We start from the raw sequence: 15,036 nt of genomic DNA on the forward strand, positions 1-15,036 counted from the left end.
TAATAGTTTGCAGTTGCTCTGGGGTTGGCTTTGTCACTTGGGCTATTTCTGAATGTGAATCTAGCAGTCTTCTGAAAAAGCATTAAACCCTGAGTGTAGGGGGATGTTAGACACGGAGATTGATAACAACCTCCAGGTAAACTAGGACTGCAAGAAAATGGCAGTATTGACAAATTAAGTCCTGTCCTTAGAGATGGCAACACCCAGAATGAAAGAGAAGGTGGAATGCAGAGGTGGGTTGCTGCCGGTTCGGCCTGGTTTGGCCAAACCGGTAGTGGTATTCAGGCCTGGGTCACAGAACCAGCAGCAACCCAGGCCTGCCACGCCTCTGAACCGGTTCCCTCACTGCTACTTGGCTGCTGCCATTTTGGATTTTAGTGACTGCACATGCGCAGTTCACTGTACATTGTTTTGGCATGTATGCAGAACAATTTACATTGGAGAGTGCATGTGCGCACAGTGCACATCTGGCACATGCATGTGCATGTTGCACATGTGTTGCGAACCGGAAGTAATGTTGGCAGCAACCCACTCCTGGCGGAATGTAATAGGCAAACAGTATTCCTTTTCCCAAAAATAATAAAAACAGTAGAAGTACATCCACACAAAACCTCATTGGCAGAGAAGCAGAACACCTGAAACCACCCAGTGTTTACAGAATACAGCTGGAATAACCTGGGATGATATGACTCTTTTCAAAAAGCTGAAAGAAAATTCTCTGAGTTCACCCTATGATCAATATTTTTTCTATGCTAGATTCCTTATTATAGGAAAGCTCTGCAATTTAGCTTAACAGGATCAATGCTGTTTAACAGAATACTGCATTCTTCTGAAAGTCTATTTGAGGTGCTTTTTTAAAGTTTATTTTAATTTACATGCAAGTATAGTAGCCAAGTGCATTTCTAGTTTAAATTGCTATGATGCCAAAGTACATGTAGATCTGAATTTAAGTTTCAAATCAATGCTGTTTTGTCCATTGCAGAAATCTACCACCAACCCTTTTGGGATTTCTGATCCCCTTTTTCTGCTTTTTTGCAAGCTTGGAGGAATTTAGCAATAGCAATAGCAATAGCACTTACATACCACTTCATAGTGTTTTTACAGCCCTCTCTAACTGGTTTACAGAGTCAGCCTATTGCCCCCAACACTCTGGGTCCTCATTTTACCCACCTCGAAAGGATGGAAGGCTGAGTCAACCTTGAGCCTGGTGAGATTTGAACTGCTGAACTGCAGCTAGCAGTCAGCTGAAGTAGCCTGCAGTACTTCACTGTAACCACTGTGCCGTCTAGGCTCTTTAATTTAACAGACCAAATGAATGCCTTAAGTATTGCAGGTGCATAAAGAACCCATTCCATCCCTTAAAATTCCCGAAAGCACCTCCCTGTCAAAATTAGCCAAACTTCTTCACATGCTAGGCAAAGTTTGGCCTAGTCCTTGAGCCAAGATAGTTGTTCAGATCTCTTATTACCTCAGGAAGAAGCTGCCCAGTGGGTGACATAAGAGGAGGAGGCCCACCAACTAAGGAAACCACCCCATTGCAGTCCACAGTGCTGTGCATCTTCCCATTTGCTGGAAGGATAGGCATCACCCTAGATGATCGGCTGGCCTGACTGATGGTACTGTTGCGACGCTCACTGTGCCGGTGAGGAACAAAGAGGGAATCTCTCCTACTCTCGTTGTCTTCAAAAGTGCTGTGCTCATCGTCAGCAAAATCATTCTCCGAACCAAAATCCTTTGCTCGGCCTCTGAAGCTGAAGAGGCTCGTTTTGCTGCTGCGCCTGGGGGAAAACAGCGATCCGCGGATGCTCAGCAAAGACTGTAAGGGAATGCAAGATCAGAAACATCCATAAACAGGTTGAAAGACGATGGGAAAATTAAAGATCCTTCTTAAATATAAGGAAATGAATGAACACAGATATTTTGGTGTCTCTCAAGAGTACAGGAACAACATCCATTTTTATTTTTTAAATATTAAATAAATATTTATTAAATACTTTCTAAATTAGTGCCACTATTTCTCTTGGCTTTACATTCTATACATAATAAATCATAATGGATCCTTCTTTGAGGGAGATGGGCGGTTCAGAAATGTGAAAAATAAAATTAGTAAAACCCCGACTTATCCTTGCTTGCCTCTTCTTGGCATTTGCTTTATTGTGCAAACCAAAGGTTGGTATTTTCTTGAACCAGCCAAGCCCCCCAACCCCTTTTAAGAGGCCACTGGTCATTCCTGGAGCTCTCTAGCATTCACTGTTCCTTCTCTTTGCAGCTGCTGCCTTGCTATTCTCTTCTTTTAAACAAGCAGGAAATAAGGCTAGAGGAACACAAACAAGAATGGCAAAAATTGACAGGAGATTGAGGCATATTCTTCTCATTTAAGGCGTACCTCAAAGAATTGCTTTACATTTTACTCAGTAAGTTTTTTTTTCTTGAGGCTTGCACAGAAATTGATATAAAACATAGAAATGAATTCTAATTCTGCACAATTACATACCAAAAAGTAACCAACTAAGAAGACCCATGAGAAGAAAAAGGGAAATAAGAAACCTAGGATTTAATTGAGGCATAGCCCATGAAGTGATCCAAACTCCAACCGTGTTTCCCCGAAATTATGACATGTCCTGATAATAAGGCCATGCAACATTTTTCTGGTGGGCAAAAATATAAGCCCTCCCCCACAAATAAGCCCCCTGGACAACCCCCCACCTCTGGCCAGGCAGAGCACCGCTCACCAACCTAGCAGTATCCCAAAGGTGCCAAGCCACAGGAACAGGGGGGGGGGAGGCAAAAGTGATCGCGTTGCTTAGCGCCTTCGGGATTCCGCTAGGTTGGTAAGTGCCTCTGTCCCCAGCTGAAGAGGGGGGTTGCTGGGCGGCTGCTCCCAAAGAGCCGGGCACAGCCTCATGGGTGAATGGCTGTGTTGCACTATCGCAGCAGAGCAGCACAGCAGCCATGATGCGACCACACTCATGAGCAGCTACCCGGCAAACCCCCTTTCCAGCCGGGCACAGCATCATTCACTGACCTAGGGGTATCGCCAAGCTGCGTGAGTGCATTCGCCGCCGCCCGGCTCCTGCAGCTTGGTGCCTTTGAAATGGCAGTGAATGGCACTCTGCACGGCTGGAGGGGGGGTTGTGCGAGCGGCTGTTCCGCTCTCGCTCATGCGCCTGCCAGCCTCATGATGCATGGCCCAGCTCACTCCGCAGAGTCAGGGCACCTCCACCACCACTGTCGCCGCGGCCACATGGCTTTTTCTGCGGCTTCCAAACCGAGTCTTCGGGCAGTGGCCACTCTGGGCGTATGCTCTATGGTTGTATGCTCTGCCGGCAGCTGGACCCTGTCTTATTTTCGGGGAAACACGGCACAGTAGTGAAATATGCGTTGAGCTTTCAGATTTACTTAGCCCACATATATTCTCCATACCTGGTGTGGGGAAGAAAATCTTTTTTCATAGGTTAATCTGTTCCCTTCAATAGAGAACCGAAAGCCTTTTCTGCGGATGCTGTCCTCTGATTCTGATTTGTGAAATTCATCGTCTTTTTCATCTCCTTCAGACTGTTCTCTCTGTTTTCTCTTTTTCCGTCTGTTCTTCCTCTCCTTAGCACTCTTGGAACTCAACTTTGATGTTGCTGAAGAGCTCTCTGAGAACCCACCTACACCACCAATTTCACTAAATTCTCTCGATTCACCAGCGGCGGCGGCTAAAGCTGCTGCCTGAAAGTTAAGTACATTTAAGATACATCATACCGATATGTTAATTGATAGGGTTTTTAAAAAAAACCAGGTGACTTTGATGCTTATAATAGTAAGCCTACATTTCAAGGAAAAAGGAACTTGCCAAATAACATGGCATGTTTAAATGAATATGAAGCCTTGATCTCATTAAATTTACCTCAGTATGTCAGGCTAAATTTTTTTCCATCAAGGGCGCTGCTCTGAACTCCCAGGAGATCTACAATTTAGAAAGCCTTATGGCAAACTTGAAATGCCAGGCTTTGCTTTCATCCACTACCTCTCAATTGAGAGATAGTTGTTCAGTTCGCTGTATCGTTTTTGCTATAGTGAGAAGTACAGTATTGAGCACAAAGGACTGGGGAATCACTAAAATACAGCCTTCCTGGGCAGAGGTGAATAAAAAGCATGAGTGAATAACTTCTGGCTGAAGTGATGCATGCAATTCTCTTGCTCCAAGATTTCTGTGTATTCCAGTTTCCTCCCTTGTTGTGGCTAAATTTCATTAACTATGTTAACATTAACTATATTTTATTTCTGATGGAGGGATATTTTATTCATTCTGAAACTATAGGAAGAACAGTGTTTCATTTAGCGCTATTAGTTGAAATTTTGCCTCAAGACACAAGTGCCTTTTTAAGGAAAAGGCACCAGTAATATTTAGGGTCCAATGCTTCCTTTGTTTTCTTTTTCGGGAGAACAATTTTTGAGGACAAGGAGTTTTAATTTTTGTATAGGTACATTTCTATTGGAGACTTGATGCACCAAGTTTTTAGTTTCCTGTCCTCAAATCATTCAATATTACGGGATACAAAAGAAGGAAGACACGTGGTAACTTTCTTCCTACTCCAATGGTCATCAGTACATATCTTTGAATATATGTATACTCATGCCTACTAGATGTTGACATCTTGAAATGTTCTAGTTCTCCATAACCCTGGAGTCAAACAGCTGGAAGTCACAAAATTTGATATAATGAACCCATGACTTTACATATCATCTTTTCTATGTACAGGACAAAACATAAAAGTTGTGTTCCACTCATTAAGTAACCTGAGCCTCTTCTTGCTGTTTTTTCAGCTGTTCCAGCATCTGCTGGAACTCTGCCTCTTTCTGCTCAGCTTCTTCCATGGTGGCTTGATTCTGCTCTTCATAAGCCATGGCAACAACAGCCAGGATCAAGTTGATCAGGTAGAAAGAACCCAAGAAAATCACCAGGACAAAAAAGATCATGTACGTTTTGCCAGCAGCACGTAGAGTCTATAAAAGAAAATAAAGAATCAATAGTTTTAAAACAATCCTCCCAAACATATTAGCCTCCTTTTTTCTTATAGTCTAGGGAGTGAGCATAAGACAAACAGTGTTCTAATCATATGAGACTTTATTGGTTAAATGTGTGTGAGTTTATGTACAAGGTTGCATGTTAATCTACAAATAAACCTAGTTGCTGTAACTATCATAGATAAGACACATTTGGGCTTCTGAGCTAGTACAGCTGGAATACACCTCCCTTCATCACTGAGACAGAGGTACTTCCGCTATCTTAAACATAAAGAAATGATTAAGGAAAACTGGGACATTCCACTTGAGGCTTTTCCAATTCTGTCAACACGCACAATAAGACAGCAGGGAAGAATGTATGGCCCTACAGGCATTACTTAATTCCAATTCTTACCATCAGTAGCTAGGATGACCAATGATGGGAACAATAAAAAATGAAGTTCAGTAATAACTGGAATGGAAGTAAAGATTATCAACCTTTGCTTCACTCAGCTGTGTTTCAAGATAACATCAAAAAATTACTGGCTAGGGACCAAATTAGGAAGGGTGTGTTAAGGTTAACTTGCTTCACCTTATAACCAATTGCTAAGTCACAATGAAGATGAACACTAACCAAACTCAGCATGTCCCTCAAGCAAGTGCATTTGCTACCTGACCCTGCCAAAGATGTTGCATAAATATAGCCCATACTTCTGCACTTGTGCAATATTATGGTTGCTTCTAATGTACCTGTTTGGCATTTTACGGACTACACTGAGCAGTATGGTGAGTAGGAGCATAGGCAATACACTGAAACAACCAGCAAAACTATGTTTTATAGAGAGCAGTGGGATGCTGGTCAATGTTCTCTATTTCTCTTCCTCTTACTCACTTAAGAGCTTTTCTTCCCATTTCCTTTAAAAAAAGCTATCCATGAGATGCTGTCTGAAGATTATGGAGTTCATCTGGAGGACGTTTAACTGGGCAGAGAATAGGATCTTGCCCCTTCACTTTTATCTGATTTGTGAAATGAATTATTTATAGGGCCAATGTAGGAATAGATGACATGGTGCACTGCAGATAGCCAGGTTACCTTACTCTTATGAGAGCTATAAGAATTATGAGAGCTATTAGGGCTTATGAGAACATTTGAAGTTTTCAAGTTGCTGACCCTGAAAGTAATGTTTGTCTTGGGTGGAAAAACCAACAGGAAGGCTCCCACAATCCAGTAATAGCTACTGGTATCAGGTAAGGGACTGCAGCACTCCATGACATTGTGGGTTCTTTTCCTTGGTATTTCCTGGTAATAGAATCCCTATCTCAGCAATCTTTATGGCTATAGGGGTTAATAACGTGAAGTTCCATGAGCTGTGGTGGTGCAGTGGCTAGAGTGCAGTACTGCAGGCTATTTCTGCTGACTGCCAGCTGACTGCAATTTGGCTGTTCAAATCTCATCAGGCTCAAGGTTGACTCAGCCTTCCATCCTTCTGAGGTGGGTAAAATGAGGACCCAGATTGTTGGGGACACTGACTCTGTAAACCGCTTAGAGAGTGCTGGAAAGCACTGTGAAATGGTATATAAGTCTAAGTGCTATTGCTATTCCTTGGAGAAAGGGAAGTTGGAATGGTTCTCTGTTGCCCAAGAGCTCCAATGTTCATGCCAAAATGGTTACCAAAGTTGGATACCAGTGATGCAAAAAGTTCTGGCTGCATGTAACCTATCATTATTCCTTTTTTGACCAGCAAGTCACTCACAGAGGATAGGGACAAGTATTGGGTACTTGTTTACATTGTGGAGAATTTGGACATCAAAAGGGAAAAAATGCCTCATGATTGCAGACCCCTTGTCTCCCATACTCTTAAACCTCTCAAAATGATCACTAATTTGGAGTCCCACCTATTTTGGAACGCAGGCCTCAGTATGCCAAGTAAAGCCTAGATGGCTCTCATGTGATGAAAATTAAGACCTTGTTGTATACATTTAACTCTCAATGAAATAAGAAGACTTTGAAGTTCTTTATTTGAGCATTTGAGTATACAACTGTTATGCTTCAGAAACAGTTCATCGTGGCATAACAGTTGTAAACTTTTGTTTGCAATTCATTCAGGTGCTCATATTAAAATGCTGCTTTACACCGTCAGCCTCAGTGCTACTACTGGTACTTCCTGCTTACAAAGACCCTCACCAGTTGGTAAAGATTTTCCCAGAAGTCCTGAGTCATCAGCCGAAATAGTGACAAGAAGGCCCAGCTGAAGGTATCAAAACTTGTATAGCCATAGTTGGGGTTTCTACCAGCTTTTACACACATATATCCTTCTGGACATTGACTAGAAAAAGGAAAAAATTGCCATTTTTAAAGATTATCCTAATCAATGTATGCTTTACTACAGACTGAGGCTTGAGCAAGCAGCCTGTTAATTTTCAATAGAATGAAAATTATACTCACTTGAAAATGTATTATGAAACCATCCAAGAATACCAATTACACACAAAGACTGACCACAATTTGATGCCCTCCAAAATGATGGATTTTAATTTGGCAATGTGGGATGAAGGATTAAACTAGTTAAAATGCAAAACATTGGAGGACACCAAGTTGAGAAAGGTCTGTTTTTAATATTAACTAGGGGAAATTATTGATTGGTTAAGCTACATCCTTAAGGCAGTATCATAAGATGCAGTCCTACCAGAACAATATCTCTTTAAATAACAGTTAAAGACCAGAAACCAAGAAAGAGGCTTATTTTGACTTTAGAAATTTCCAAGTTTCAAGATAAATAAAGTTAGACTGATAAAAAGAAGTGAAGAAATGGTTCATAGCTCTTTCCATCTCCAATATTTACAGCTTAAAGTTAGCTGCAAATATTTAAGCAGCAAAGGTCTGCCCCACCCTCATATTATCAAATTTGAAACACTTCAGAGAAGTGTTAAACTGTTTACCCTTACCATCATTTCAGTAGCAATTTCCAAACAAATAATTTATTATATAAATAACAATATACATATAACAGATTATTCTCTTACCCTGCATCTGAACCATTGCCACACAGCAAAGCATCATTTTGTCCTTCCAAGAAGTAAAAGTGACCTATTTGGAAAGAGAATTGGCTATATTTACTTACACTAAAAGTCACTGTTAGCACAAATAAGCTAAACAGACTTGTGGAATCCTAAAGACTAACAAATACATTACAACAATGTTATAGGAGAAATACTGAGCTAGTCTATTAGTTAAAAAAAACGAAGTCTGGTAGGTTAGCTGTTTCAAGCTAAAATGCTAACAATTTTATTAAAAGGCACAAGCTACAATGTTCTTCATGAGATGCGTAGGGTGATTAAACTGATGTAAGATTGGAATAAGCAAGACGCAAGGGAGAGGAGAAGAGTGATTATACAGATGCAGACTGTATGTGCAACAGATTACAGTTAAGAATTGCAATGCATTAAACACTCATCTGTTTGTAAAGACTTTGTGCAACAGCCTGACATAGGGGAATTCAGCAGCCTCTCATTCTATGGAGAATCATTTCTTTGCTCCAAAATAGTAACCTTGAGATCGGTAATCAATATCCTGGGAGTTTAAAATCCTCTGAGATTACTTTCTCCTTGTTTTGAGTCCTGTTGTCAAACGTGTGTCCATTAATTTTTGTGTGCCTAAAGTCTGATCTGTTTGTTCAATGTAGCACCCAGAGGGACCTTGCTTTCCCACTAATGCTACAACTGACAGCAATGTCTAAAAAGGTCACACCGGAGCCTTTTTCATTTTTGCATCTGCTGGACTTGGTGTCCATCTACATGTCAGAACAAATCTGTAAATCTTCAGATATTTTTCAATTGCATCTAATTATGCCAATTTTTCCCCCCTGGCAATGTTTTTTCCTCCCTATGTATGATGTTGCCAAGCCATTGGTAGCCGATGAGTGCTTGCAATAGCTGTATAAATGTTTTCCTGTATTCTGATGTCATCTAAGGATAATCTTAAAGTGTACAAAAACCATTAGGCTTTGCCAGCCTTAATTTTCAGAGAAATGAACAGCCCGGACCTGGCCTCCCACATGCCCTCCTCATCCTCATATCCAAGTGGCCTACTCATTATCTGTTGAGGAGAAAGCAAGCCTTCAGTTCAGTGCTAGATGGTCACAGAGGCCAGCTAAAGCCAGATCAAATTTGTTTTCATCATTGGAAAAATGGAACAAGACCTCATCTGAAGAAACATCCTGGGTCCTAAGGGAGGCCAGTGACCTCCAATTGGGTCATTGAAGGATGTCCTCCTCGTCCGTCCCCCCCGTCTCCAATCTCAACATTTTGCTTTTAGCTGGATGTCAGAGTGAGTAGAATTTTTCTAGCAATTAGATTTTACCCCTTGGAGACAGTGGTTTCCCAACTCACGTGCTCTCTTCCCGTTTTGGAAGGAAGATCTAAGTGACTGGGAGCAGAAGCAAGAGAAGCACAATAGCCATGATGTCAGGAATATCATGCTGGCATCACTTTTTGCGGATTGAAGAATGGCTGGATAGTATTTCAGCAAAATCAGCAAAAAGGAAAGGCCTTTTAAAGGCTCCCAAATCACACTTTTTTGTTTGTGTTTTGTTAAACTCATATGGCAATCTTTCTGGAATGTCTCGCTATTTTTTTTAAAGTCATCCACAATATAAGAATGTACAAAATGCAATTTGTCACAATTTAAACCACAATTTAACATATTTTCTTAATGTTTATACTAATACAGGTAGTCCTCAACTTAAAACAGTTCAATTAGTGACTGCTTGAAGTTAGCACTGAAAAAGGTGACTTATGACCGCTTTCACACGTATAACGGTTGCAGCATCTCCATGGTGACATGATCAGAATTCAGACGCTTGGCAACTGACTCATATTTATGATGGTTGCAGTGTTCTGGGGTCATATGATGACCTTTTGCAATTTTCTCACAAGCCATGGAGACAAGCAATGGAGAAGCCAGATTTACTTAACAACTATTTATTAACTTAACAATTGCAGTAATACACCTAACAAGTGTGCCAAGAAAGGTCGTAAAATGGGACATAATTTATTTAACAAATGTCTCGCTTAGCAACAGTAATTTTGAACTCAATTGTGGTCATACGTCAAGGACTACCTGCAGTAGAAAAGAGCAAAACCAATATTCCTTGGGTTGGAAACAGAATAACATAGCAAACCAACCATAGCATTTGCTTACAATGCACCATTTCTGCTAAGGATAACTTTTGGAAGAAAGGTTAAAACATAAAGAATATGTAAGTTTTAAGGTTTGGTTTTAACATTCTATGTTTTAACTAAGAAGTAACTGTAAGCTGCCCAGTATTGCCCTATTGGTAAGATGGACAGCCAATAAATTTTATAAATAAATTAAAAAAATCTCTCGTTCTTACTGTCATCACGGACATATTCTTCCCAGTTAAAAGTGGTCACTGTCGTATTTACAAAGGTACCGTTTTCTCCCATTGAGCTATTGAAATAGGAAACGACGTTTATTGTATAAGTAGAATTGTCCGGTGGCCAAAGCAGGCATTTATGCCTCAGGTTCCCCATGAAAAGTTGGAGCCCTATTAGTGCAAATACACTCAAACAAAACACGGTCAAGATCATGACATCTGAGAGCTTCTTCACAGATTGAATGAGGGCCCCTACAATTGTCTTCAGGCCTGCAAGCCAATAAAGAAAAAAGAAAGCAGTTTTGATATAGTGTTCAAGATTTCTTAAGAATGCATTGATTCAAGTAATTTTTCATGCAGTATGGCAATGAAATGAATTGTCTTTGTGACAGTTTCATGAAAAGCCTGATTGCCTATGAACATGAATGAGAAGCTGTTAAGTATAGGCTGATCTCAAATTTTATATACAAATAAAATAGATCTATATTTATAGATAAATATACATTGTATGTAATCAGAGGAACGCTTGGCCTAAGCAAAAAAATATGATTTTGCTATCCATGCTATATCTCTATGGAAAAGCACATTATTTTCACCTGCTGTGTTTCTTGCCCAAACCGTTATTGTGAGATCACTTTGTAAAGTATTCAACAATGTGCCTCTGTTTATGTTTATTGATAAATGTATATGATATAGGCTGTTTGAATGATACTGGATTAAATCTTATAGTATAAAACAGGTGATGGTTTGGAAAAGACAAACAACTTCTAGGAAATCCCCATGCATGGCCCATACTATATTTCGTGTTCTGCATATTTAACACATTGCATTTTTTTAAAAAGTATATAAACAACAGATTGCAAGCTTGTCTGAAGTGCCTGCAAAAAATGATAAAATTTGCATCAACATGAAAGCCTCACTATATTGGCCTTTAATTTAAAAGTGGAAAGCTTGATGTCATAAGATGCAAATCGTATAGCCACCTACTGCAAATGTCTCATGCAAGAATGTGTTAAACACAAAGGCTGGACTGGAAACAAAACTTAAAGCTGAAATATTTAAAAAGCAAAGAATCACATTAGACTGAAAGTAATGTTTTCGATTCTTGCTTTTTATTTTTGCTTCTACTGTGCAGTGAGCAACATGGCTTATGCCTAAAAAGGTGATTTTATCTTCCATGAAGTTCTAAAAAGTCAGCCTCTGAGTTTAACCTAGCTCTCACCTGGAATGACTGATATTGTTTTCAATGCCCGGAGAACTCTGAATGTTCTCAACGCTGAGACATTACCCAGGTCCACAAACTCTGTCACATATCTGTAATAGGGGAGTTCACACACAAACACAATGACAGCACACAAAAAACAGCTGGAAATACCAGGGGCCTGGCACTTCGCCAAGCCACTCCTTACCTGGAATTACAGAAATAGTTTTCAAAGCTCTCAATACTCTGAAAGTTCGAAGAGCTGAAACATTGCCTAGGTTTACAAATTCTGTTACATACCTGTAGAATTAAACCACAGTTATTCAGAATTGAGGCAGAGCTTAGGCTACTTGCTGGGGGGTCTTTAATTAACACCTTGTCTCCCTTTGTTGCAATTGCCTTGTATTTACTAATATGCTTTCCTGACCTTCAAATTAAATAAGTCAATGCACCTATCACATTGTTTTTTATTCGTGAAAATTAATTTGGGAATTTGAAAAGTGTATTCATTTATTATAAGCAAGTGGCCAAACACGCTACTTTGCCTCTATAGCCCAGACTGCTTCTGACATGCTAAAAAAATAAATAACATGAATCATGGAGATTAGATTTATTGTTATAGAAACCTTTCAAAATACTTTTCCTTCTTGGATAAACTTTTCTCCTGGGATCACTCCCTATTAAATTCTTCAAAAGTGAAATAATCAGAACACAATGAAACACTTACGCGAATGTTATAACTGTGAAGTCCAACCAATTCCAGGGATCCCGGAGGAAAGTGAAATTTTCTAAACAGAAGCCCCTTGCAAGAATTTTTATTAGTGATTCAAAGGTATAAATCCCAGTGAACGTGTATCTGAGAAAAATTTCAGGACAAAAATTAAAGGAAAACCATTGTTAATTATAACAATTATATATACAACACTTTCAAAGGTACCAGTAAAAAATTAAAATGGAGACAATGCCAGAAATTTAAAATAGCAAACAATTCTGTTCCTGGGAATAAAGAAATGACCTGGTGATAATTCAAAAGGGAAAAAAGCAGATGGGAGCAACAGTTCCATTTTATGTTACATTTCAAACCAGAAGGAAGCTGCGAGGAATTAAAATAAAATATTCAAGGATATACATAAAAGCTATAGGGAAGTAAATATAACCTTGCAGATGATAGAAAATACATATATCTCCACCGGTGAGAATTATGCCAATGGAAGTACTTGAAATGAAGGTAGTGCACTGTAACTCACTGTATAGAACAGGGTGCCAAACTGGCAGGCTGTGGGCTGGATGCGTCACGCCCACCCCAGCTTCGTGAAGGGAATAAACATTGTGAATGTCATGTGACGCAACATGACACAGCGAGTTTGGCATCCGTGGATTAGAACACGGGTGTCAAACTCAAGGCCCAGGGACCAGATCCAGTCCGTGGGGTACTTAGATATGGCCCACAGGGCCATCCTGGAAACAACAAATGACTGGCCTGCAATGATCTGCCAGGGAAAATGGAGCTTGGGAGTGCCGCATGTCCCGAGTTGTTTTTGATGGCAGAGGGTTGCAGGAGGCCGTGGCAGTTGAAAACAGCTCGGGAGCTCATTTTCACTGGCAGAGCACTCAGGCCACCACAGGTGCCCCCAACACAAGAGATGTTGAGCTGGCCACCCCCACCCTGGCCACCCCCACCCCCAAGGTCAAACACAACCCTGATACGGCCCTCAATGAAATCAACTTTGACACTCCTGGTATAGAACATTGGTCACGGTTTCAGGCCCAGTTTACATCACATTTTCCATGCCTAATCTTAAAGGGTAATAAATACTGTAATCTAGGACAGTTGGCATAATTTGTAAAAAACAATGTTATGAAACTCATTATTGAAGTTTGCTTGCCATTAGAATAAGTCACTTGATTACTGCATATAAAAACATGGTTTCTGGCTTGGTTAACATGTTGAATGGAAATAAAATTTGACTTACTCTACATTCTTCGTCCATTCTGGAGGATTACTCATGGTCATAAATACACAGTTGGTTAAAATAGTGCACATAATAAGCATGCTGAATAATGTATTAATAATTAAGGAAAACATACTGGAAAACACTTCATGAAAATTATCACATCCACAATGTATTTTGGCTTTATATATGGATTTTTACAAAATGAAAGATGGAAACAAGTTGTTACCTCTTTTATTAAAAGTAAAATCAGGTAGTTGCAGCAAGATGTTGGTGGCTAGTATAGCACCAGAATGCAAATAGGTTGACCAGGCCACAAACAAAAAGGATAGGCAACCAGGGAAGACCATTTTGATATGGAGGAAAAATCGTATTCATTTCAATATTCACTGGATTTTTATAGAGCTAACCTATGCTCTGTAAGACATTGATTAGTGAGCACTAATAATTCTGAACTATTAATGTTTCAAGGCTCAAATACAGTTTGATATTCAATATTCTATAAACTGATTTAAAGTTACATGTTATACTTTCCAAAGGCAACTTCATACTAGCCCTACCCATTTAAGGTAGTCCTGGTGGAATAATCAGATCAATTTTTTTTGTACTTTTAGGGAGAATGCAACTAACATTTGACTGGCTTCAAAACAGCTGTATGCTTATTAATGGAAGGCAGGGGTGGGTTCTGGCAGTCGTTACTGCCGGTTTGCACGTGGCCGTGTGCTGAGCGTGCATGCGCAGTGCAACAAAAATTGTTCTGTGCAGGCACAGAAGCAAAAAACAAGATGGCACCGCCTATGGCACCGCAGGGAGAACTGGTTTGGGGGCGTGGCAGGCCTGGGTCACTGCCGATTCCAGCGACCCAGGCCCCCAAATCACTATCGGTTTGGCTGAACCGGTCTGAAGCGGTAGGAACCCGCCACTAATGGAAGGGCTTAAGAAAGTGGTGCTGTGGCCATGAGGGCTGCTTGTTTGAAAGCCTTGCTCAAAGGGAAGAAGAACAGCAATTCCAGGAGTATCTGCAAAGGATCAAAAAAAAGTAAAAAATAAAGTGGCCACGGACAGGTACCATATTTTTCGAGTATAAGACACACCTTTTTCCCTCAAAAAAGAGGCTGAAAATCTGGGTGCGTCTTATACACTGAATACAGCATTTTCTGTCTCCCGAAACCCCAGCCCCTTCACCAAAATGACGTGCATAGCCTTTAGAAGGCTTATAGAGTGCTCCTGGGGACTGTGGAGGGCAGAAATGAGTGAAAAATGGGCCATTTTTTGCTCAATTCTGCCCCCCCCAGCCCCCAGGAGCACTCTATAAGCCGCCTAAAGGCTATGCATGCCCTTTTTGTTTACAAAAAATGGGCCCATTTTTGCAAAAAAAAACATTTTTTGCTTGTTTTGGGGGGGCGGCACTCCCCAGGAGCACTTTACAAGCCTCCTAAAGGCTATTCCTGCCCTTTAAAAAAAACTGAAAAACGGGCCATTTTTGGGAGGTTTA

The 15,036-nt window shown here is 40.4% G+C and overlaps 1 protein-coding gene across 2 annotated transcripts in view; it reads right to left on the reverse strand.

Annotated features, from left to right (window-relative positions):
• Window positions 1-15,036, reverse strand: part of SCN2A (sodium voltage-gated channel alpha subunit 2) — a 119,553-nt gene that overhangs the window by 41,288 nt on the left and 63,229 nt on the right. Inside the window, exons 4-12 of one of the 2 annotated variants that reach the window (XM_087709610.1) lie at window positions 13,563-13,652; window positions 12,317-12,445; window positions 11,798-11,889; window positions 10,386-10,658; window positions 8,017-8,080; window positions 7,178-7,319; window positions 4,786-4,992; window positions 3,424-3,714; window positions 1,469-1,816 (exon numbers count right to left, since the gene is read on the reverse strand). In XM_087709610.1, the coding sequence (XP_087565736.1) occupies window positions 1,469-1,816; window positions 3,424-3,714; window positions 4,786-4,992; window positions 7,178-7,319; window positions 8,017-8,080; window positions 10,386-10,658; window positions 11,798-11,889; window positions 12,317-12,445; window positions 13,563-13,652 (1,636 nt within the window). Of the gene's footprint in view, window positions 1-1,468; window positions 1,817-3,423; window positions 3,715-4,785; window positions 4,993-7,177; window positions 7,320-8,016; window positions 8,081-10,385; window positions 10,659-11,610; window positions 11,703-11,797; window positions 11,890-12,316; window positions 12,446-13,562; window positions 13,653-15,036 lie in introns of those variants that run through there. The other variant, XM_087709606.1, reaches the window with a different exon arrangement.

Source organism: Thamnophis sirtalis, unplaced genomic scaffold, assembly GCF_051295495.1.
Source record: "Thamnophis sirtalis isolate CommonGarterSnake01/CBP01778 unplaced genomic scaffold, rThaSir2_p1.2 scaffold_1, whole genome shotgun sequence".
NCBI classification, from domain to species: Eukaryota; Metazoa; Chordata; class Lepidosauria; order Squamata; family Natricidae; genus Thamnophis; species Thamnophis sirtalis.